At 43.2% G+C, this 23,292-nt stretch overlaps 2 protein-coding genes and 2 pseudogenes across 3 annotated transcripts; 3 read left to right on the top strand and 1 right to left on the bottom strand.

Annotated features, from left to right (window-relative positions):
• Positions 1–1,102: 1,102 nt before the first annotated feature.
• LOC147881964 (SMAD/FHA domain-containing protein) lies at positions 1,103–16,540 on the bottom strand. Of its 2 annotated transcripts, XM_087401967.1 has the most exons (5): positions 16,442–16,540; positions 2,498–3,315; positions 1,652–2,225; positions 1,480–1,551; positions 1,103–1,236 (listed from the first exon to the last, which is right to left on the bottom strand). In XM_087401967.1, the coding sequence occupies exons 2-4, from the start codon at positions 3,312–3,314 to the stop codon at positions 1,515–1,517; spliced, it is 1,428 nt and encodes a 475-aa protein (XP_087258093.1). In that variant the 5' UTR covers position 3,315; positions 16,442–16,540; the 3' UTR covers positions 1,103–1,236; positions 1,480–1,514. The 2 variants fall into 2 exon arrangements, with proteins under 2 accessions (XP_087258093.1, XP_087258092.1); XM_087401966.1 differs by lacking the exon at positions 1,103–1,236 and having other exon boundaries at positions 1,262–1,551.
• Positions 16,541–16,549: 9 nt separating this feature from the next.
• On the top strand, positions 16,550–17,745 carry PRIN2 (Serine/Threonine-kinase). Its single transcript, XM_087401969.1, has 3 exons — positions 16,550–16,869; positions 17,076–17,171; positions 17,406–17,745. The coding sequence occupies exons 1-3, from the start codon at positions 16,624–16,626 to the stop codon at positions 17,583–17,585; spliced, it is 522 nt and encodes a 173-aa protein (XP_087258095.1). The 5' UTR covers positions 16,550–16,623; the 3' UTR covers positions 17,586–17,745.
• A 2,269-nt stretch (positions 17,746–20,014) lies between these two features.
• On the top strand, positions 20,015–20,685 carry LOC147881962 (uncharacterized; annotated as a pseudogene).
• Positions 20,686–20,883: 198 nt separating this feature from the next.
• On the top strand, positions 20,884–22,872 carry LOC147881961 (uncharacterized; annotated as a pseudogene).
• Positions 22,873–23,292: the final 420 nt, after the last annotated feature.

The following is a 23,292-nucleotide window of genomic DNA, read 5'->3' as shown; positions in this document are numbered from 1 at the left end:
GGCCACCACTGGAGACCTTAGAGAACCCTACCCCCTTCTTCTCATACAGCGCGTGTACCGGTAGGCGTGCTCTTGGGCTCTCCAGCGCAAGCTACCCACCCAGGCACATAGCCGGTATGCCCAAGGGATATCTCTAGTCTTGCTTCGTACATTCTGGAAGACTCTTTGGGCAAGTTGGCGGCCAAGGAAGATCTCTTACTTTCTTTGGATGGTGGTCCATAAGGGGCTACCAGTTGGGATGAATGAAAAGACAAACGATTAAAGCATGAGAGAAATGCACAAACTAATCCTCATTCAAATGGCTAGTTCTCATGCTTTGGCCCTCTCTTGTGCACTAACCCCTTGTCTCATGCTTTAGCCCTATGTTCAAGTAGAGAAATTTTGCATTTGTTTGCACCCAAATTACACATCTTCAAGCACATGCCCTAAACATTCAATAATTTATGAGACAACTAAGAGTCTTTAAACTCAATGATGGTGCTGATGCATGCGTCATCATAATTGTTGCTTCTGGATGTAGTCCGTTTGTTTTTCTCACTGGTTACTTGTTCTTGGCATGGGTGATCTTGTTTTAGTGGTTTTCATCATGTTAAATATAATTTTAAAAAATACTAAGAACTAGAGCACGTGTGAGAAATTATTCGGGGACACATCTTCAAGCACATACCCTAAATGTAATTTTAAAACTACTAAGAACTAGAGCACGTGTGAGAAATTACCCAAATGAGGAGATGAGCCCCAAAGACAGAGGACAATGCACGGCTTCAAGCACACACCCTAAACATTTAATAATTTATGAGACAACTAAGAGTCTTCAAACTCAATGATGGTGTTGATGCATGCGTCGTCATAACTGTTGCTTCTGAATGTAGTCCGTTTGTTTTCCTCACTGGTTACTCGTTGTTCCTGGCATGGGTGATCTTGTTTTAGTGGTTCTCAGAAGCAGCAATAAGATAGACCGAAATAGAGGAAGTTTTCACAAAACAAGACTAAGGACCCATTCAAAATTCAGTTAATAGAAATCATACTACGTCTCTATCTCTTTGTCGAACTCCTTAAGAAAGATTCATTATACTTCACAAAAGGTTAAGATTTTCTTCCAATACAGCATCCTTAATACAATGAATTCTTAGTGCGAGGCTCACAGAAGGCCAAAAGCAAGCTTTATGCTTATGTTCTGACATTCAAGAATTGTGCTTATCCTCCTCCTCCCTTTTGTAAGCAGCTAGTCTTTTTCTGCAAAAACTAATGATGATAAAAGGTGGCTACAAACTCAAGAAACGTGAATCTGAAATAAATCGATTTTACCGAACAGATTGCAGGACATGTAACATCAACTAATGTACAAAGTAATTACCCTGAAAGCACATACATATCCAAAACTATGTACCCTGGTCCCTAACAAAAAGGATTAATGGCCCCTAAATTTATGTATTCCTGGGTAAAGGATGCTCATTGCTTCCAAGCTAAGCTCAGTACCTCCAGCCTAGAAGCATTGATTTGACTGGCCGTCGTTAGTGCCGATACGATGCAAGGTGTTCTTTATTTTTTCTGCAAAAATCAAAAATCAGTCTTAAGGTCCTAGGAAAACTACCTAAATTTTTTTAAAACCTAATTTGCACATAGGTTATAAAAGAATCTCTCAACCAACCTGTAACAGTCTTTTCCATATTTGCATAAAGGTTTCATATCCCTTTTCTGTTTCTGTCGCTGAGCTTGGTCGACTGGACTATCATCCAATTCTTCATCCAGTTCATCATCGTCGTCATCATCATGCCACTCCTCTTCCTCATCTAAATTCTTTTCCACTTCTTCATCATCGTCGACTAAAAAGCCCCCTAAAGTCTCATCGTCCTCATCTTCTTCACTTGCCATATTCACATTATGTTTTCCTCTTCCTTCAGTAGGTGTCTTCTTGGAAGGCGATGGACTTGATCTATGTGACCGAAGGCCTGATTTGGTGATCAATTTAGATTTTTTCACCCTACTAATTCGCAGCTTCTCCTCTTGATCCTCTCCCATCCATTCTTCATCATCCTCGCTCATCTTACGCTTCCTCTTATCGCTCAAAGTGGAGTGTTTCCCTTCCACTACCTGTTTTTCTTCCCGGTCCTCATCTTGATTTTTTTTGTCCTCTGAAAACGACCAATCCCACCTGCCTCCAGATGGCCTGTGACGTTTTCCATATTGTTCAAACTCAGAACCTTCCACTAAGAACCCAAACTCTGTTCAAAACAGTGAAGTTCACATCAATGTATTAAAATAGGAAAAGTGCAACATACACATAGAAGGTATAACAGATAAAAACCTAAAGCCCTATAAATGCAGGTGCAAGACTAAGATAGTTTCATTCTGTGGCTGGTTGGAAATATAAGATGTGAAAGATAGCAAGGGGGACTGTATAGTGGGTACCCAAATGGAGGAGAATAGGCATTTATATAGTTGGCCTCTTCATCCTGCCGACCAAAATAAGAAAAGATTGGCATATACGGTATACCTGTTACTGGATCAATCCCATGTGTGTCAACAAAAATGTGTTCTGATACTTGAAAATCGGGAAGTCTAACAATGCTTGAAGTTCCTACAGTATCACTTTTGAGTTCATCTTGCTGTTTCTGTTGAATTTGTTGACGGCGTTCGTAAGCCCTTTTCTGTCGCCTAGCTACAGCTTCAGCAATGCCCTCCTCCTCTTCCTGAGCAGCAACTTCTTTATTCTCCAAGAAATTAGAAGTTCCTCCAACTTCTGCAGATTGTAATTGCTTAACTTGTTGTTCAGTTTCTGTTCCTTTCTTTCTGGCCTTCCACCTTGCCATTAAATCATCTTCAGTAGCTTGGTTTCCATCCTCAACCTTTGGATAAATTTCCTCCTTAAAAGGCTCTCCTACAGTGCCGTCTGATCTTTCTATAAATCCTGAAGTAGCATCTTTCATCTTTTGAGTACCTTCCTTTACAGTGAAAAATAATGGAAGCCTTATTGACAAGGAGATTTTGTCTCCAACTGAGAGGGAATCTGTTTCACCTTTTCTTAGTAATTTCATTTCTTGAGAAGCACTTTGCCTACCTGTTGAGTTCAATTTCTGTCTATTGCGCATAATACACACTGGATTTGGTCCCAATACCTGAACGTTCAGTCTACCACCAGCCCCATGATTGTCGACTGTCTCAGCCTCCAACCTAGGCTCTTGTACCTCAAGCAACACTTGGCGTCGTGAGACTGTACGATCCTGGGTTACTATTCCTGGTCCTCTGCCCAGCTCTTTCTTGCATCCTCTTGGAATGAAAATAACGCAACCATCATCTGCCTCCAGCTCCATCCTATGTTTGAAAAGGAATATTGCACTTCAGTGAAACCTCATTTGAAAGGAGATACAGGTCTCTCTCTATTAAATTATAATACCTCCATTTTGCACTGTGGAAAGACAGTTCTCTTCTATTTCGGTGGATATGCAATCAGTCTCATAAAATGTCAAGAAGCTGCATCTGTAAAGGATAAATGTTTGTATGACGGACTGCAGACAGTTTCACAAGTAACTCTTGAAGTTGGCTTCTTTAGGGAAGCATTTCCTCCATTCCCATGGAACTAGAATACAATACGCATTCAGAAACATATATGCAGGAAAAACAATGACTACACCCAAGAGGCTGAATAGCCTTTCAAGAAATGAAAGTCCTCATCATGGTCTACACAACTTCAACATGACCAGGCCAGCAATGTGATCCAAATTTTGAACTCATACAATTTAGGAATTCCAATTCACAGTCACAGCCTCTCAAAACCCTCAGGACACAGCTCCAGCTTCTCCCCATCTTTATCTTGTTTTCGTCTCCGTCTACTAGCCTGATGCTTCCTCTGAAGATGATCGCAACTACCTCCAGTGGCCCCAATGGCTTAGTAACAACTGCTGTTGGATTTGAAATACCATTCAATTTGAAATGAGCTTAAAGAGATTCGAATGGATAAAGCAATGGCTTCAACCATGTTCTTATTCTGTTGTTTTAACATATTAAAAAACTCTCTTCAGATTGGATGGCCATGTGTATGCCCAATTGTGTCTAGGTAGCTTTATATAGGCTGCTCTGACTGGTCTGAGAGATCCAGTTTGCATATATACATAAAGCAAAATTAAGTATTCAGAAGATTAGTTCAAAACTTTGAAGATCATCCATGTAGAAACAAAGTAAGACCTTTTCCAATACAAGATGGTGCCCTAAAAGAGGCTCAATATGGGACCTAAATGAGGTTAGAGTACATGAAAACTGGAAATCGAAACCTCTCCCCTCTAACCCCTCTGGTGAGCACCTGGCAGTGGGATGAGCTATACAAGGAGAAAACCCTTCGATCCTAGCACTTGAAAACCAAAACGCAGCAAGATACCCTCCAAGAAACCTAGTCTACTCTATCATAAGCTCTCGAAATCTAGGAGTAGGATGGCCAAAAGGTCCATCTAGTTCAGTTCCATGATCTAAGTTCATCTAGTTTTGTTACATTGGAACTAAGCCCATCTGGTTCAGTTACATGAAAAACATGGAATTCTAAATCTATGTATCCAAACCATCTTTTACCAAAAACATGAACCAAAATCATGGTTTATCAAACAATGAGCCAAAACCATGATTTTTTCCTATCAAAACCATCGGAGGTAGTAGTTCTAGCCATCAATTGTGGGCTACCAACTTGTGTACTAAGTAGATAAGATGAACTAACTACTTAGCAAAATTGGTGTGATAACCAATGAGCCATCCAATCGAATAAGGCTAACTACCAGTTGGGATGTAATTGGATCTGGCTAACTACTAATTGGGATGTAACCAAGCCAGGTTGGTTACCCAAAACCATAGTTTTACAAAAACCCTAGCTGCTACGCTTAGCCCACTGCGCAGCCTCTTAAAAGAAAAATATATAATCAAAGATGCTTCGTCCATGCACAAAGCCAGTCTGCATATAATGAATAGTGTCAGGGTCTGCAGTAAGAATGTTATGCTCTAGCTGGGATAGCATGACCTCGGATAGATCGGTGGGCATTTTCTCTTAGATGACCAACTTTTGTAATAGTTAATGTGCGTAATTAAATGGTCAAGAGAAGTAACTGCCAAGGTCCTAGGTGAGGGCGGAATGGCATTGACTAGGTAGTTCTAATAGGGCTAGGGCCTAGGTGCATCTAAATGTGCAAATTGCCAAGGGGCAATTGGTTTTAAATGAACTCCAAGAGAGGGGTAAAAAAGGATGCATCTAAGAAGGGGCCTAAAATGAAGACATGTGGCCAGGAACTATCTAGGGAATTGTGGGTCTCAGGGATAAGGATGAAGGAAAACAACGATGGATGTTACGATATGTGATGCACCAACGATCCCTGAGAGTTGGCTGGGAGGAATAAATCAAAAGCCATCGCCCGTGATAATTAACACGACGAGGACAGAGAGATCTTGTGAGAAACGACGTGACAGAAGAAAGTTTGTTACATTGTGGTATCAGAGCTTAGAGATCGACGAAAAAGAAGCAGCGCACTTTGATATCTATTTATTTGCGTGAGGCGATTCTTAGCACAGTCTGCGTCAATGAAGAGATGATTCATGAGGTATTTGGTAAGTGTGGAGAGATAGTTGAGGTGCGGATGATGAAAGACCAAAATGGCACCTTGAAAGCTTGACGCAGCGGCTGGTAGCGGGTTGAACGCAAGAAGTGGATCAACGAGCTGCGACGCGCTGACGGGAAAGAAAACCAGGCGGGTTTTTCCAATCGAAACTGCAGCGCGCAAAGGGGACATGGACATTTGTAGGATCTAATTGACGTATGATCTGGGATAGCGAAACGGCCTATGTCTCATAAGGCAGCGCACGAACTGGAGTCCTTGACGACAAGCTTGCGGGTGACTTACCTCACGTACGATCTTTGAAGACCTCAACGCAGCTTACAGGTCAATCGTGACGGGGTGCTGATTCGAAAGCAGACGCAGGAAGGCAAGCTGTAGTTGTAGGCTACGCATAAGCAAATTGGGGAAATGATCGTGTGAGCTTCAACCGTCGGAAAGAGAGGAGCAATTACCAGGGAGCATCTTTTTCCTTTCGTTTGAGTTTCTGGTTTTTCGATTTCCACTCTGTTATTGCATACCACAGAGAGAAATTCGAAAAGTTGTATATATATATATATTACTTTGGAGTTTGGCGTGTTGAAAAGAAAAAAAAAGAGAAAAGGAGAAGAAAAAAAAAAAAAACCCTTTCCATTTGTGAAACTATGGAGGTGGAAGGACAGAATTCAAGAGTGAATCCTAGTGAGTCTAGAGTACAGTCTACACAACAGATGTCACATCAGGCAGCACCTACATTGATTGGTAGGATTTCAATATTAGAGGATGCTTTACAGCAGATTATGAACCAGCAACTTCAAGTGAATGCTGGTCAAAATGAGATTAGGGAGATGGTGCAAGCCTTGTCGGCTAGACCGTCTAGGATTGATAAGGGCAAAGCTCCAGCAGAGCCAGAGCCCAGTATACATTCCTTAGAGCGCGCAAGGGTCAAAGTACCTAATATCGCTAATTATAGACCGGAGAAGTACGCTGGTCGGATGGCCGAGCGCAGCTCTGATGTGATCGAGGTTTGGTTGCACAAGTGGGAAGAAGCCTTCGCCATTTGTGAGATTAGATCCGATCTAAAGAAAATCCGCGAGGCCACACACCTGTTTATTGAGGCAGCGGACAGATGGTGGATGAAGCAACAGAAGGATCAAGTTGCTCCAACCACCTGGGAAGGGTTCAAAGCTGAATTCAAGAAACACTTTCTCCCACCTGATGAAGAATCCCGAGCTTGGGATGCTTATAGAAATCTTCGTCAGAGGAGCTTGTCAGTGGCAGAGTACACTGACAAATTCAGGGAATGTGTCATGAAGATAACAGACCCTCTCCCTATGTCGGTTCAGTTAAAGGACTATATCTATGGACTGAACGACAAGATCAAAATGGAAGTTCGGGCTAAATATGTGACTACACTAGATGAATCTATAGCAGTAGCCCTGAACTATGAGGATGCCAGAGGCAGATCTGGTGGATTTGTGCAGGCAGGGACTCAGTATGAGCACCCGAGAAAAGGGGGATTTCAGAGGAAATGGGTTTCAAAGGCAAGTGTCTCGCAGCCAAGTGGCCAAACCAAGCAGGTGAAGCCGGTTGAGGGACCAGTAAAAACAAGTACCACCATTGGGGTGAAAAGGAAAATAACTCCAATGGCAGCCCGGGCTTGGTCAAAGTCCTCGTTAACCCCTGAACAAAAGGAGAAAGCTAGAAAAGAAGGATTGTGCTTCGGCTACCTTCAGCGACATCAGTGGAAGGATTGTCCACTGAATAAAGATCGTCGCACGGCTAATATGATAATATCTGAATGCGACATAGAAATGCAGGAGAGTCCCAGTGCGGAACATATGCAGATGCAACTGGCGGGACCTTCTCAGAGGTTAGTACCTTGTTTGTTATGTGTATCTGTTGCTAAGTTAGTGACGAGTGCACCTAATAACATCCTATCTAAGCCCGCAGCAACGGGGTATACAGCCTTCAATGATACGGAGTTAATCAAAATGAAAGGGCAAGTGGCCAGTCATGATGTCATTGTGTTGTTTGACTCGGCGTCAACTCACAATGTGATTAACTCCAAGCTCGTGAAGAGGCTGAAATTAAAGACAAGTCCATCTGACTATGCGTACACAGTCAGGATGGCAGATGGAAGTTCAACTGAAGTATGGGACCAAAGGGTTACCCAGTTGGAGCTTCGGATTCAGGACTATGCTGAGAAGCTTGATTTTGAAATGACCAAGCTTGCTCATGCAGATATAGCCCTGGGAATGGCGTGGCATTCTAGGAAGAATCCAGCCATTGATTGGAAAAAGCACGTATATCAATTCAAGATGAATGATATGCTTTATGTCTTGCGAGGTGAAAAAGATATACCTCAAGGACCGTTGGTTTCCATGATGGAAATCAGAAAGGCTCAAGTAGAGTTTTTGTACCTTTGCACAGCATCGGTAGAGTCGGTGGATGATTCTTCGACTAGCACTGATGTTACGCAAAGTAGTGAGATGGCCAAGCTGGCTAATCTTATAACAGAGGAGTTCTCTGAATGTTTTAGGGATGAACTACCTTATGGGTTACCTCCAGAGCGGAAAGTTCAACATAAGATTGAACTGATCCCGGGGGCAGAACCTGTAAATAGACCTCCCTATAGAATGAGTTTTGCTGAAGAAGCAGAGGTGCATAGGCAACTGGAAGAATACCTCAAGTTGGGGCAGATTCAACCAAGTTTCTCACCTTTTGCTTCGCCAGTGATATTAAAGAGGAAAAAGGATGATACGTTTCGCCTCTGTATAGATTACAGAGCATTGAATAATATCACTGTTAAGCACAGGTATCCGATGGCTCGGATTGATGATTTGCTAGATGCATTACATGGAGCCGTGATTTTCAGTAAGATAGATCTTAAGTGTGGCTACCATCAGATCCGGATTAGAGCCGAGGATGTGCATAAAACCGCATTCAGGAGCAGGTTTGGTCATTATGAGTTTTTGGTAATGCCCTTCGGACTTACCAATGCTCCAGCGACCTGCTCCAGCGACCTTCGTCATGCTTATGAATGATTTACTACGTCCGTATATCGGAAAGTTCGTAGTACATTTTATTGACGATATTCTAATATTCAGTAAAAGTGTTACTAAGCATCATGAACACTTAAGGATAGTGTTCAGTACTTTGAGGAAAGCCAGTCTTTACGTGAATAAAAAGAAAACTATACTGTGTATGGTTAGACTTGAATATTTGGGTTTCATAATCACTCCACAGGGGGTAGAAATGGATCCGAAGAAAGTGGCTGCGATACTAACTTGGCCAATCCCTCAGAGTCTGACCGCGTTGTCTGACCGCGTTGCGATCATTCTTGGGATTTGTCCAGTTTTATAGAAGGCATATCAAAGGATATTCCGGAATAGTATCGCCATTGACTGATCTGACCTCAGATAAAGTACCTTTTATTTGGGGACAGAATCAACAGGAAAGTTTTAACACCATAAAACAAGCTGTGGTCTCAGGACCGGTGTTAAAAATAGTTGATCCCCAGAAACCGTTGTTCCTAGAAACCGATGCAAGTGGCATTGCGGTAGGAGCAGTCCTCCTTCAAGAGGGAAGGCCAGTAGCCTTTGAAAGCAAGAAGCTTTCTCCCTCTCAAAGGAATTGGCCAACTCATGAATTGGAGTTGTATGCAGTTATCCATGCTTTGAAAACATGGAGGCATTATTTGTATGGTTCAGAGTTTTATGTGGATGTGGATCATGATACTCTGAAACATTTTTGTAAACAGCCTGACTTGAGGGGCCGCCAAGCTAGGTGGGCAGAGCTCATGCAGGAGTTTAATCTAACGATTCGGTACTGAAGAGGAAAAGACAATAAGGTAGCTGATGCGTTGTCTCGCATTATGCACAACCTGAGTTTCACGGTATTAGAGAGTGCTCTAATGACCGAGATAAGAGAAACTCAAAAAGTGGACGAGTTTGTCCAGAGCTTATGGCCTAAGGCTCATGTGTTAAAACCCGGGGAAAATGAAAAGGATGACCTGGCATCCAGAAAAGGCCAAACTTATGCAAGATATACCATAAGGGATGGTATGCTAGTTAGAAATGGCAAGGTTGTAGTACCTGGTCAGAATGATCTCAGGCAGAGAGTCATTCGACAATGCCATGATAGCCCGTGTGCGGGACATCCAGAAGTCGAGAAGACATATGATCTCGTGAGGCGAGATTTCTTTTGGCCAAAGATGAAAAAGCATATTCATGAATATGTGACACGGTGTTTCTCGTGTCAGGTAAGTAAGGCCGAGCGGGTGAAGCCACCCGGACTTTTACAGCCCTTGGAAATACCACTAAGTAAGTGGGAGAGCATTTCCATGGATTTTATTGTAGGGCTACCTGCAACAAAAGGAGGGTATAATTCTATCCTTGTGGTGGTTGATCGTCTAACCAAGATGGCTCACTTCATTCCGACTAGAGAGTCTGTTAGTGCCCCGCAAGTGGCGGATTTGTTCATTAGACATATATTTCGTCTGCATGGATTGCCTAGATCCATAGTGTCAGACAAAGATGTTAGATTTACCGGTCATTTTTGGACAGCGGTATTTGAGACACTAAGGACTGAGTTGGGAATGAGTAGTGGGGATCATCCTGAGACGGATGGTCAGACGGAGAGAGTCAACCAGACTTTAGAGGATATGCTAAGGACATATGTGTCATTGAGGCAACATACATGGGACAAGTGGTTGCCATTGTTGGAGTTTGCCTACAATGATAGAAAACATTCATCTACCGGGTTCAGTCCGTTTGAGCTGAACTATGGTTATAGACCAGCCAATCCGACTATAGTTGGAGTACCTCAGAAAGTGCCTAGTGCCGCGAACTTTGTAGTTCAGATGCGGGAGATACTAGCACTTGCGAGAGCTAATATCCGTCAGGCTATGGATAGAGCCAAGGTGTATGCGGATGAAAATCGGTCTATAAGAGTATTTGAAGAAGGAGAAAAAGTTTTTCTCAGAATTCCTTCGCACTCGAAGTCGTTGACTTCAGGAGAGTGTGCTAAGTTATCACCTCGATACTGTGGGCCGTGGTTAATTCTAAAGAGAATAGGCAGTGTAGCCTATAAATTAGAATTGCCACAGGGGTGTAAGGTGCACCCGGTTTTTCATGTTTCGCGCTTAAAGAAATTTTTGCATACAGGTGACTCACTAATCGAAGGTGTGGTTTTGTTTCAGGAGATGGAGGATATTGCAAGGCGCAAACCAACAAGAATCCTGGACCGAGGAACAATGCAAATACGAAATCGAAAGATACCCACGGTGTTGGTTGCATGGCATGGTCAGCCTCTATCGGAAGCTACCTGAGAATCCGTATACCAGTTACGGAGAGCGTTCCCAGATTTCATCATCGAGGACGCTGATGCTTGAAGAGGGAAGGAATGTTATGCTCTAGCTGGGATAGCATGACCTCGGATAGATTGGTGGGCATTTTCTCTTAGATGACCAACTTTTGTAATAGTTAATGTGCGTAATTAAATGGTCAAGAGAAGTAACTGCCAAGGTCCTAGGTGAGGGCGGAATGGCATTGACTAGGTAGTTCTAATAGGGCTAGGGCCTAGGTGCATCTAAATGTGCAAATTGCCAAGGGGCAATTGGTTTTAAATGAACTCCAAGAGAGGGGTAAAAAAGGATGCATCTAAGAAGGGGCCTAAAATGAAGACATGTGGCCAGGAACTATCTAGGGAATTGTGGGTCTCAGGGATAAGGATGAAGGAAAACAACGATGGATGTTACGATATGTGATGCACCAACGATCCCTGAGAGTTGGCTGGGAGGAATAAATCAAAAGCCATCGCCCGTGATAATTAACACGACGAGGACAGAGAGATCTTGTGAGAAACGACGTGACAGAAGAAAGTTTGTTACAAAGAAGGTATAAAAACCTGGAGCAATATGCATGATGGCTTCAGTATCTAATAGTAAAACCTCATTAGGGTTAGCAACTATCAACAGCTGAGAAACACTTTCTCTACTCTGTCTACGGCCAAGAGTAGAAAAAAGTACTCCCCCTCCCAAGGACTCCCATGCATGAAAGGCATACTCAGCTAATCAAAAAGTGAATGCTGTTGAGCCCTTGCTACAGCCAGACACTCCTGAATCCAAGCACCTATACACCACTTCTCCTATTCTCCTGTTCCCTCAATAAGGTTGCTAACTGCTAATGTATACCAACCTCCCATCTCACAATCTCATCTCTCTGGTAGTAATGGAGTGATAAAAATCACTAATACTAGAGAGAGCTGCTGCAACAACTAAAGGTGAAGGCACACCACCCTGCTTTTGAGACATCCAAATCTGTAACAATGCTTTTGAAAGGCCCTCCTCTGCAAACAGGCACAGATACGAGGCTCAGAAAGCATCAAAACCACTTTTCTAGTGATCTTAGGTGAAGACCCTAGGACAATGCAAGCAGTTCCACCTCTATCTACTGCCCAATCTCGGCATAAAATCTCTCAATCTGTGCATGGATGGGCATATGACACCCCTTATTTGACCAAGCGAGGAAGGCAAAGCACGAGACTGTCCATAACCTGAACAAAGAAGTCTTCCCTCTCAAGGGAGCACCTCCCTCCTGCAAAGATAATTTGCATCTCTAGCCGCAACCTACTCAAGGTGGGGGGGGGGGGGGGGGGGGCAAGATCCAGAGAATAAGCCTCCTGATTAAATGTCTATTCAATAGCTATGAGGAATCAAAGGCATACCTCCTCTTTGATACAGTCAAAAGGAAACTCATCATTTTCAAGTTGTTATTGGATGAGACAATATCATATTTTGATCAGCCCATATAGTCTCAGTAGCACCACCTACAATTCCCAACTATTTAGACAGTTACCTTTAGATTTCTCCTAGATACAGTTGATATAGCAATCACAATGGTTATCACTAATATACCATAGAGTTCCACAGCCAATGTCAGAAGATCTACCCGTGATTGGAAGGAACCTGGAAGATGGACCTACAAAAACAATTTTGCATTCATGGCCAAAGTAATGGAATTAGAAGAACCAACCTCATTCCAAGAAAGAAGTGCAAGTTCTAAAATGGCAAAAAGCAATAAATGAAGAGAACATTGCTCTTATCAAGAATTAGACATAGACTTTGACAAACCTTCCTGCAGAGGAAAAGCCCATAGGTTGAAAATTGGTTTACAAAGTCACCTCAAATAAAGCTGTTTACAAGTACAAAGCCAAGTTGGTTGCCAAGGGATATGCCCAAGATGATGGAGCAGACAATGAAGAGACCTTCGAACCAATAGCAAGGATGACTACAATCACAATAGAGATTGCTCTTACTTCACACTTTGATTGGCCTATCCACCAAATGGATTTCAAACATGCTTTCCTCAATGGTTATCTAGATGAGGAAATCTGTATGAGTCATGACACAACCTATAGGGTATGTTGTAATTGAAAAAGAAAGTCTACAAATTGCAAAAATCTCTCAATGGTTTAAAACAGGCATTTCGCCATAGACTGCAAGGATTCATAATAACTTTCTTGCATCAAGCTTTCAACCATCAGATTCAGATCCGACTACTGAAGATTCTTATGACTTGATCACATAGGTTCCAACAGGCATCTTATTTCAGAAGCCAAAGGTCAGCTCACTTTGAAGTTTGACACAAAGGATACGGGAGATCTCCATGATTTTCTTGGGATGGAAATGTAGAGGCATGATACAAGTATTATACTTTCACAAGGCAAGTACACACAAAAAGTACATAAGCACATTTGGAAAGGGCAATCCTCCCACAAGAAGAACCGGCAACTCAAAGGGGAAGCTATTAAGTCAAAACAAACTATCCAAGGTACCATTTGTGGTTATTTGTGTTGAAGAAAATTCTTATTATTTTACTCTGGCAGAACATTCTTCAGCGTATCATCAAAATGAAAGCCTCAACTATCTCATTCATCATGAAGCATACGATTGCATCATTCTAAAAAGGACCTTTTTCTTGCACCTTCTCTTTGCTCGTGTGATTAATCAGCCTTAACTATCTCATTCATCATGAAGATGTAAGGGAATATGATTGCCACTGCTATCATCACAAAGTAGAAAAGGAACCCTTGCACTTGAAACTTTCCATCATTCTTTGAGGAGACGTTTTAATTAAAACTTCCCTTTCTCCAAGTAAAGACCAACAGCTTTGGCCATGTAGGGAGATATGATCTTGCAAGTGCTACCATCAACGAGCTAAAAGGCAATCTTGCTCTTGAAACTTCCAATCATTCGAAAAGGGACCTTTAATAAGAACTTTTCTTCCTCCACTTTAAGGCCAAGAGTTTTAGCCATGTAACGAAACATGAAAATACAGTGCCATTCCTTTCTGCCCTTTTTATGATATGGTCTAAACATCATCTTTTGCATCTTATTTTTCCCATCGCTTCCTAGCTTGCTTCTGGCCTTCTTCTCATGGGAACGCATAAATCTAGTAGCACTCCCTTACCATGAGAAATTATCTTCACATTCTCAATCATGGCAATTGTTTCCTTCAAGTCAGACTACAAGTTCATTAAACGGGTTTAAAATATAAATTCAAATTGCAAGTGAGCTCTTTGTTCAGCCCTGTGATTATGGGACTGACCTTCCAACTTACTTCCCTTTGTCTAAATTAGTGTAACCTCCCAACACCGATAAGAGCAATCTAATAATCCATTGCAACAAAATGGTTTTCTGTAATCCCTAGATAGATAGATAATGGCCTTGCAACTGCTTCTTGATCTCTCCTCAATTGGTCATAACCTTATATCAAAACTAGCAGCAGACAGGTACTACAGCCTGCAGGTAAAGACTCTAAAAATAATAGATTAGAAATGGGCCATGCCCCCCCATCCACTACTGCTGATCTGACAAACCATCTACGCTAAAACAAGCACTAGTAGAAGAAAAGGATTTTCCGATGCCTCTTCTCGCACTCACTGTGCTCAATTGTAGCCTCTGCTACTCTTGCTGATGGCTGGCAAGTGCTTAAACACAAGGCACAAAGCTGTACAGATCAGGCTATGGAGTCAGGCCACTTCCCCCTTCACGCAATCATCAACAGAGAAAGAGCCCAAGAGTAGCATATACTGGTCAGATCAAACTACATAACCTGCCAATAATCAAAAGCACAAGACTGAGCAATAGCAATGTAGATCAGTCAACCTTGATCAGACTCTTCAAGCATATGGATGGATACTGTGCATATCTTGATGTCTATATGGTGTAGGTTCGGTGTTCTAGAGCGGTCTCAACTAGGAGGTTGTGTCTCAGAGAATGCCACTTCTATTCTAAGTCTCCCTCTGGCATGATTTGGCATTTCCAGCCACAGTTCAGACTTTGCATGCTCTTTGATGCATGAGTCTTTCATGCTCTCCATGATGAATTCAACCTGGTAGTTTTTACTCTGGGTGGAGAAGTCTATTTCTCCCACGCCCCCCCCCCCCTCCCCCCCCAAAAAAAAAGGGCAAAAAAAGAAAATCCTTTTCTCAAAAGCTATCATGCAATGCTTCAGCCTTGAAATCCTTTGCCACAGGCCTCTGCCTCCAATATGGATTGTTTTTAGAAATCTAGGCACATCCGCACTATGGCATGTGTGTCATCAAAGAGAACTGGCACAAATCGGGAAAGAAGTAGCTGCAAAACCATATTTTGCATTTTTCGTGTGCTTATCGAATATTAGAACGTGCATATTTCCTATACCTGAAAGAGACTCTGGGCTTACAAAACTCCAAAACACTTTTAAACATTTGGAAACTCTAGAACATTTCAAATTTTGAGTCAATGTGTGCACATTTGGAAAGAGCAATCCTCTTACAAGAAACTGTGCATTCAAATTGCAAGTGAGCTCTTTGTTCAGCCCTGTAATTACCATCTTCCAACCTACTTCCTTCGTCCAAATTAGCGTAATCTCCCAAGACTGATAAGAGCAATCCAATAATCCATTGTCACAATACAGTTTTCCGTACTCCCTTGATAGATAGTATTCTTGCAACTGCGTCTTGATCTCTCCCCAATTGATCATACCGTATTTCAAAACTAGTCGCAGACAGGAAAAGACCCCAAACATAGATGGTTAGAAATTAGCCATGCCCCATCTACCATTAGTCAAAACTACTACTGATATGAGTCGTCATCTACGCTAAAGCTAGCACTAGTAGAATAAGAGGATTTGTCCTATGCCTCATCTTGTGCCTCGCTTCCCTCAATCTCAGCCTCTGCTGCTCTTGCTCATGGCTTGCAATAGCTCAAACACAAGGCGCACAGTGTACAGATCAGGCTACAGAGTCAGTCATTAACAGAGACGGAGCCAAAGATTAGCATATACTGGTCAGATCAAACTACATAACCTGCAATAAGCAATAAGCACCTGTCTAAGCATTGGCAATGGAGATCACGTCATACTTGTGGGGAAAACATTCCCGGTAAGAACTGAATGAAAATAAGGTACTGATCACTTTCCAGCCATTCTGCTGAACATGCTACCTGCTACCTATTTGAGCTTGACCTACACGAGGTTGCATGATGCGAAAGAGATGCATGATACAGCAAGTAAAGGTCGATCAATGTTCTAGTGCCTGCCAAAAGCTGACATTGAAATCGGTGCACAGATTTGCCAAATTTTCACGCTAAGCGTAAAGATCTTTCGCAGATGACCGTTGATAGCAGTGAGGCAACGCGCACAAACTTATACGTAGGGAGCGGTTGATTTACATTCATGCATCTTCTCGCAATCTCAAGTCATCACACTGCGAATCGGAATTGAGAGAGAGAGAGAGAGAGAGAGAGAGAGAGAGAGAGATCGAGCTAATCTCGACGGAGCGTTTGCCAGGTTTTCATACTAACGGTAGGGGTGAGATGTAGCAACCTGAAGGTGTGTACGAGCGGGGCAAAGCAAAGGTGAGGCTGGGGAAGGGTTGACGATCGTCAAGAAAGGTGCTGTTGATCTGATGCAAGTTCGAAATCTCGCCTCAAAATAGGCAATAAAACCCCTTCAAGTTTGATATATCCACATTGCGACTAGCGTCTTTGAGACGCCGCGTGAAGAGGATGGCTTCCAGTTCGGTAGTGCTGCCGGCCTTGCGTCCCTCGTCGGCTTTCTGCATCCAAGCTCGCGATGGCACACGGTTCCCAGTCCGCCATGAGTCTGTGACAGCTTCTGTTGGTGGAATGAGACTTTCTAGACAACAGTGCTTGCTTGGCAGCAGCTTGTCACCACGCAAGCTCTCACATACCTTCATGTTTGCGTCTTCCACGAGTTCCGGCGTGGTTGCATCAGTGGAATTCGCAGAGAAGGTGTGCACAGCTAGTTTTCGACATTTTTCTGACTTTGAATGAGCCGTTCACTGTTGATTCTAAGCTCGCGTTTAGCACTCTTCTGTCTTCTGCGCCATCGCCTATACAAATTTTGTGCTTGTGTTCCTCTTGTAGCTTTCCGTTGCCTCCGTTTCTGCTCATGATAGCTTACCTTCCTCTCTGCTCTTTCCTCTTCTTTCGAGCAGGAGGTTCCCAAATTTCGAGAGGACTTGCTGCGGGAACTAGACAAAGAAGCCAGCATTGCAGACGTAAAAGGGAGGATTGCAGACACTTGTGCTAAGGTACTTTCTGTTCTACACGTTTCCCGCTTTGCAAATAAGCTAGCATTCTCAGCAGTTTGTTGGATGGGGAACTCTCCTTCTTGATGTTTGTCGTAAAGCTCAAACGGAGTCGCCTTTCTACATATGTTGACGGAGGTGGCATTGCCTTTGAGTAGGGCTCAATTTGTCGACTTTTACGGTCATTATGGAGAATGCAGCTTGTTCTTACGGAGCAAAGTCTTTACAATTTTGCAGGTCTTTCGCATGTTTATGGAGACGTACTCCGGTACACTCACGTCCCAGCCTTTTGAAAACATGAGGACTGCTCTTGAGCAGCAAGGGCTACCTGCTGACAAAGCGCTACTTGCAGCCGTTTGGTGGGCTAGAGCAAACCTCAACCGTGATTGGGAAGAGTGGTCCTCAGTGAAACATTGATTTTCAAACTTCCCTTGCAGAGGCTTTCTTGCATTCTTAATCCAGTGTTGTAAGAGATATGATTGAGGGCTCTTGGGAAATCAGAGCTTGGTCTGTTTTCTCTGATTTGTCACTTTCAGCAGTCCGAGATTATTTGAGCCTCCATTTTTGCTAATGAATCAGGTCTTGTGTGTGCATGTGTGTGTGTGTGCGGGCGTGTGATATTGGATAGAGAGAGAGATGATGATGATATGAGATGATGTTGTTAACGTCCACTAGAGATGCAGCTCTAATTTTTCTGCTTCGATTTACTTTCTGCTGGAGTGGCTAATGGATCCTTGAGAATCCATTAGTGTCTGTGACAATGGCTCTAACTTGCTGCTTGGATTTAGCATCTGTTGGAGGTTCTCATCAAACTGCAAATACCTGTTAAAATTTGACCAAGTGAATATAGCAACTGGGTTGAATCAAGTCTTAATCTCTCCATTTTCTAGGACTGCCTTCCTGCATGTCGAAACCTGTAAACAAAGTTGCCAAGTTTCCAATAACTTAGCTGGCTGCTCACAGAGTTTGTATGCTGAAGGATGCAGCTACTGTGGGTACCATGGATATATATAGGGATGTGTCAGAGTATGTGGTTTGATGTATGAGGTAAGTTATGGTTGATGTATGAGGGAAGGCAGCTGCTTCGGTGAGGGGCTTGGCCAGACAGCTGACCAAGTGGTAAGGATTGGGACTGAATAAGCAAATTAAGCCTGTTTTGTAAGATGCATGGTATGAAAGGAAACCAGTGAGCCGTGAGCTGCAATGAAACTATTAAGTGGCAAGGCCGCTTGACGAGCCCTTGCAGTTTGTCAGAGAGATTGGCATAGATGATAGATATTTCTCTAGAAATGTGTGCAATGCTGTTAGCCTGCAAGTAATGTTCTTATCCTGCCATTATCACTCTATAATGCTCTCATGGAGGGCTGGAAGCTTTAGTAGACTTGGGGCCTCAGGATATGGGCTGGTTTGAGACAGGGAAGGGACTTGGGAATAGATAAGCTACACTTATTTGTATCCTGAATCTCACAGCTAAATCCCAAGGTATAGGTATAGCGTGGGTTTATGAAATATGTGAGAAAATGTTGGTTGTTCCCATCCTATTCCCATCTTAAAACTTTAGCACATGTCCTCTGGATTTAGAATAGAAATTGAACTTTTGTCCAATTTTTCACCCTCCATCTCCTTCCGTTTTCTGTTGTCTCTTGAAAATATATCGCTGCTTCATTGCCACCAGCCCTTTGTCGGCCTGAGCAGTATGCAAAACTCTTTTCGGTATTTTGCTGCTGACATAAATTTGTTAGAGTGACATTTCGTGAAGAATAGTAACATTTGCATCCCTACATCCTGCTGCACCCTTTACTGCTCTGCAAATGCACTGTTGCTGAGCAGGAGTCATGTATTACGTTTCAAGCACCTCGTCTACTATTCCATTTATATATCATTACTTCCTTTGGACTACGCACAACCACTACCTTATGCTCTCACGTGTAAAGGTTAGATTGTACCAAGGGTTTCAATGCCTTTGATATACATGAGCCAAGATCCTCAAGCTCCTTGAGATGGCATATAAATCTAGGCTATCGTCTCTAGCTTTGCAAGTCTACTAAGCTCATTGTGAGTTCTACCATGCTATTTTTTTAGTGTAGTAGATGTCTTAGCTAATAATGGGTTATTTGAAGCTTGATGCACTAGTAACCTCAATTATTTCCTACAAGAGTTGCCCACAAGTTCTTAAGCAACATTTCTTGCTCACCAATTTGCCGCTATGCTTATCTTTTGGTACTCAATAAGTCTATGCTTATGAGCTCTCTGAGCTCTTCTACCTTAGCTCTATCTTGATCGATGACCATGGTCACCACTACTTGGAGTCGTGCAAACTAGTTCTTTGATTGCAACCTTGATCTCTACAATTGAAAAAGGATGTTGAGGCCTTGTTGAGCTACTACTCGTACCCACTACCAATAAACCTCTCCATTCTCATGCACTTTTGTGTTCTCATTACGTGATAAGTCAATTCTTTAGCTTTCTAGTCAACCAGATACGAAGTTCCTCCTTTGACTAGAATGTGGGGGATGTTTTTTGGCGAGCATCTTTTGGTGAGCTTGCCCAAAAATGGCGAGCATACTTTCTCTCTTCTCTCTTTGAATGTATGTTTCCCTCTCTCTAATCGCTCATGTACTCTCTCTTCGTCTCCACTCCCTTCTATCCAGTCATCCCCCCCGTCGCCCCCCCCTCTCTCTCTCTCTCTCTCAAGGTTGAAATGCAAGAATTGAAAGCGAACATGCAAGCACAGTTACTGTGTGAAATGCAATCCAGATTGGGCTGAAGTGGAAGTACACCAAGTATTGCTACAAAAGGATATGCATAAGATTATGAAAGATTATGTAAATGCTAAGACAAGGGCCATGGAATCAGTAAAAGATAAGGAAATGGCAGAATTGAAGTCGCAACTTGAGGCTTGTAAAAATGATGTATCTGCGGCCATGGACAAAGAGTCTCAGAAAAGCAAGGAGGCAATTGCAGCCGTGGAGGCAAGTGTTGTTAAAGTGAAAGCAAATGTTGAAAAAGAGGTGCATACTTGGGCCAAGGTGGCTAAAGATGCAAAAAAACAAGCACAAGAAGTGGGCAATGAGATGAAAGAAAACGCACCATGGATTGAAGTGGTCAAGAAAAACAGAGGAGTAACAGCTAATAAAATAGAGGTCATGAATGCGACACTAGAGGAAGAGGCAAGGAGAAAGGCTCAGATCTTGCATGTTAGAATTGTGGGATGGGAACAAAAAGAGGATGCCACTAAAGATGCGAAGGCACTAGCATTGAAGATAGGGGCAGAAAGTGTACCTATCGGCCCAAGGCCTTGATTTTACGATTTGAGGACATGGGGGGAAAAAAGGCATTTTTATCCAAAAGGACAGCCCTCAAAGGTCAGAAGATCTACTTAGACGAGGACCTCACTCTTGCACAAGTGGCACATAGGAAGGAATGCATGCCAAAGGTGCTTGAAGCCCGAGAATAGGGCAAGTGGACCGTGTATAGAGATGGGAGAGTTATCATCACAGAGTGGAGATCCACATGACGGTATGCGGCCTCGAAGACTTTAAGGTTCAGTACATGGAACTATAATGGTTCTCTGAGGCTAGATGCAGGCTATTTTGAGGATTCCTTTAGGCATGCGGATATCGCTATTTACACAGAGACACACCAGTGCAAGGGGAGGAAACTTCCAGATGTTAGAGGTTTTAGGTGGGAATCAGTATGCCGACCATAGCCACGGATGGCAGGAGGGACTAGAGTCTCTAGGGGAGTAGCAGTATTGTACAGAGAGGATTTGCGAGACAGTACATGTTGTTCATAGAGATGCAGAAGCCAGATACATGTGGATCCGAGTGGACAGAGGGGACCCCAGGGATTTATATGTAGCTGCATGCTACTTTCCACCTGCCTACTCGAGGTATGCACCTAAGGGCGAGTCGCTGTACTTGCCATTATATGAGGACATTATGAGATATGTGAGCATGGGGGAGATATTGCTAGTGGGGGACTTTAATGCCCGTACACACTTGAGGCAGACATCAATATGTGACTCGAGTGATGCCATCTATAGAGAGATCAACGCAGAGGAGGTGGGTTTGCATAGGTCGGCACAGGACTTAGGAGATGTGACAGAATATGGTACACATTTCTTAGCATTAGGGAGTGCCCATGGATTGATTATCTTCAATGGTCTGTCTTATTGGCCAGGTTCAGATGCTCTTACATGCTGGAACCCGAAAGGAGGTGCTAGTACAGTTGATTATTTGATGGGGTTGCCGTCTCTAATCCCACAGATCCGTGATTTCAGTGTATCTAGCAGACCCATTGGAGTGGCTGCGGACCATGCTATATTGAGGTTAATTGTGTCAGGAGGATGCTGGAGGGGGGCAGTCAGGCCTTCGTTTCAGAGACAACCTAGATACCAATTCATGGAGGAGACTGCTACAGTGTATGGATATGCAGTGTGGGACAAAATTATGGTGCTAGACCCTCATGGTCCCCTGGAGGAGATCACTCGTGGTTTGACAGAGGTATTACATGTGTCAGCACAGTATGCATTCCCACACACAACAATATCATCCACCCCTCCTTGCAGCACTGCCCCACAAAATAGTTGGTATGACAATGAGTGTCGTATGATGCATAGACAATTATAGCAGGAGGTTGCTACAAACACTCGGACACACAAGCAAGCTAAGGCCATCTTCTCATGCCTAATACGGAAGAAGAAACGGGCCTACTTAGCTAGATTGGAGGCAGAGATCTACCAATTATTCTTGGGACAGAACAGCAAGAAGGCATGGAGGATGTTTCAGGAGAGACAGCTTGGTACACCAATTGTAGCACTAGAAGCTTGGGCCGACTATGCGCAATCATTATATGATATACCAAGACAGCCACCGATTCCGTACCCATAGGATACGAGGCCTACATATTGCTCCTTCTTCAAATTGCATATGGTCAATGATGCCATTGGCAGATTGGGACATGGAAAGGCTTTGGATCATGATGGATTAGCGAAAGAGCACTTCATGTACGCACTGGACATTGTGGCACCGCTTCTTGTGCATGTGTTTAATAGAGCAGTTTGTGAAGGATTCCCCCCTAGCTGGATAGAGCATACCATTGTACCGCTCTTTAAGAGTGGAGATCCAATGATGCCCAACAATTACAGGACTATCATGATTGGCCACTGCCTGGCCAAGATATATGGATCCATCTTGGAAAAGGAGTTAAGCAGATGGGCAGCAATGCATGGACACAGAGCGGTAGGACAGGCAAGTTTTAGGCGAGGTTATACCACTTTGGATCACATCCTGACTCTTCGGGCACTCATAGAGGAAGGAAAACATCATCATAAAAGGATATATTGTTGCTTTGTAGACTTCCGCAAGCCTTTGACACAATCCCATGGACCAGGCTGATGGAAAGACTACAGGATATTGGAGTACCACATGAGATGCAGTGGGGGATATATGCCTTGTATGAGATGGTGATGGGCCGAGTTAAAGCACCTAGAGGGCTGTCAGATGCAGTTATGAGTACTATTGGTGTGAAGCAGGGGTGCCCTCTCTCTCCCACACTATTTGGCATATACATTGATGAGCTCTCAGAGTATATCAACAGGATAGGAGGAACCGGAGCCAGCCTAGCAAGAGTGTTGATACCCATACTGCTCTATGCAGATGATGTAGTTTTAGGATTACAAATGCGCTACAAGTTTTTGTGAGGAAAGGGATCTAACAGTAAACCTTGGGAAAACCAAGGTGATGGTATAGCAGACATCAGGTTCGCAGGATAGAAAATGACAAGCTGTAGATGCCTGTCAACCAAGATCTCATGCCAAATCTCACTGGGAGAGTGAACTCTCACCACCACGTGCTCCTGTGCTAAGTCCATAGCACTCGAACTATCACTGTGCAGAGAAAACGTCTCTGTACCACCTGTGATCATAAGCACATAACCTACAATAGACCTCTGCTGGTCTACCCAACTTGCATCACCTGCATGCTGCTCCTGGAAGCATAAGGACCTGATGTCCACAACCGCTTCCCTACTGCCAAAATCTACCATAATCATGCTACCAACTCCCACTACAACGGAAGCAAGAACTAGAAGTGTAGCCCCAATGGCAAACATGTGAGAACCA

This window comes from Dipteris shenzhenensis, chromosome 30 (assembly GCF_047967505.1).
Source record: "Dipteris shenzhenensis isolate YYH24624 ecotype China chromosome 30, Dip_SZ_1.0, whole genome shotgun sequence".
In the NCBI taxonomy this organism is placed as follows: Eukaryota; Viridiplantae; Streptophyta; class Polypodiopsida; order Gleicheniales; family Dipteridaceae; genus Dipteris; species Dipteris shenzhenensis.
The sequence above is the reverse complement of the archived record's forward strand: the minus strand, read 5'-3'. Positions and strand labels throughout refer to the sequence as shown.

Bases quoted from the DNA above. Each gene is read 5' to 3' on its own strand.
- LOC147881964 (XM_087401967.1), bottom strand. From the start codon at position 3,314: ATGGAGCTGGAGGCAGATGATGGTTGCGTTATTTTCATTCCAAGAGGA. The intron at 2,226-2,497 runs GTATACCGTATA...TGTTTTGAACAG, and splicing joins TGGGATTGATCCAGTAACAG to AGTTTGGGTTCTTAGTGGAA. The intron at 1,552-1,651 runs GTTGGTTGAGAG...TGATTTTTGCAG, and splicing joins TATGGAAAAGACTGTTACAG to AAAAAATAAAGAACACCTTG.
- PRIN2 (XM_087401969.1), top strand. From the start codon at position 16,624: ATGGCTTCCAGTTCGGTAGTGCTGCCGGCCTTGCGTCCCTCGTCGGCT. The intron at 16,870-17,075 runs GTGTGCACAGCT...TCTTTCGAGCAG, and splicing joins CAGTGGAATTCGCAGAGAAG to GAGGTTCCCAAATTTCGAGA. The intron at 17,172-17,405 runs GTACTTTCTGTT...ACAATTTTGCAG, and splicing joins TTGCAGACACTTGTGCTAAG to GTCTTTCGCATGTTTATGGA.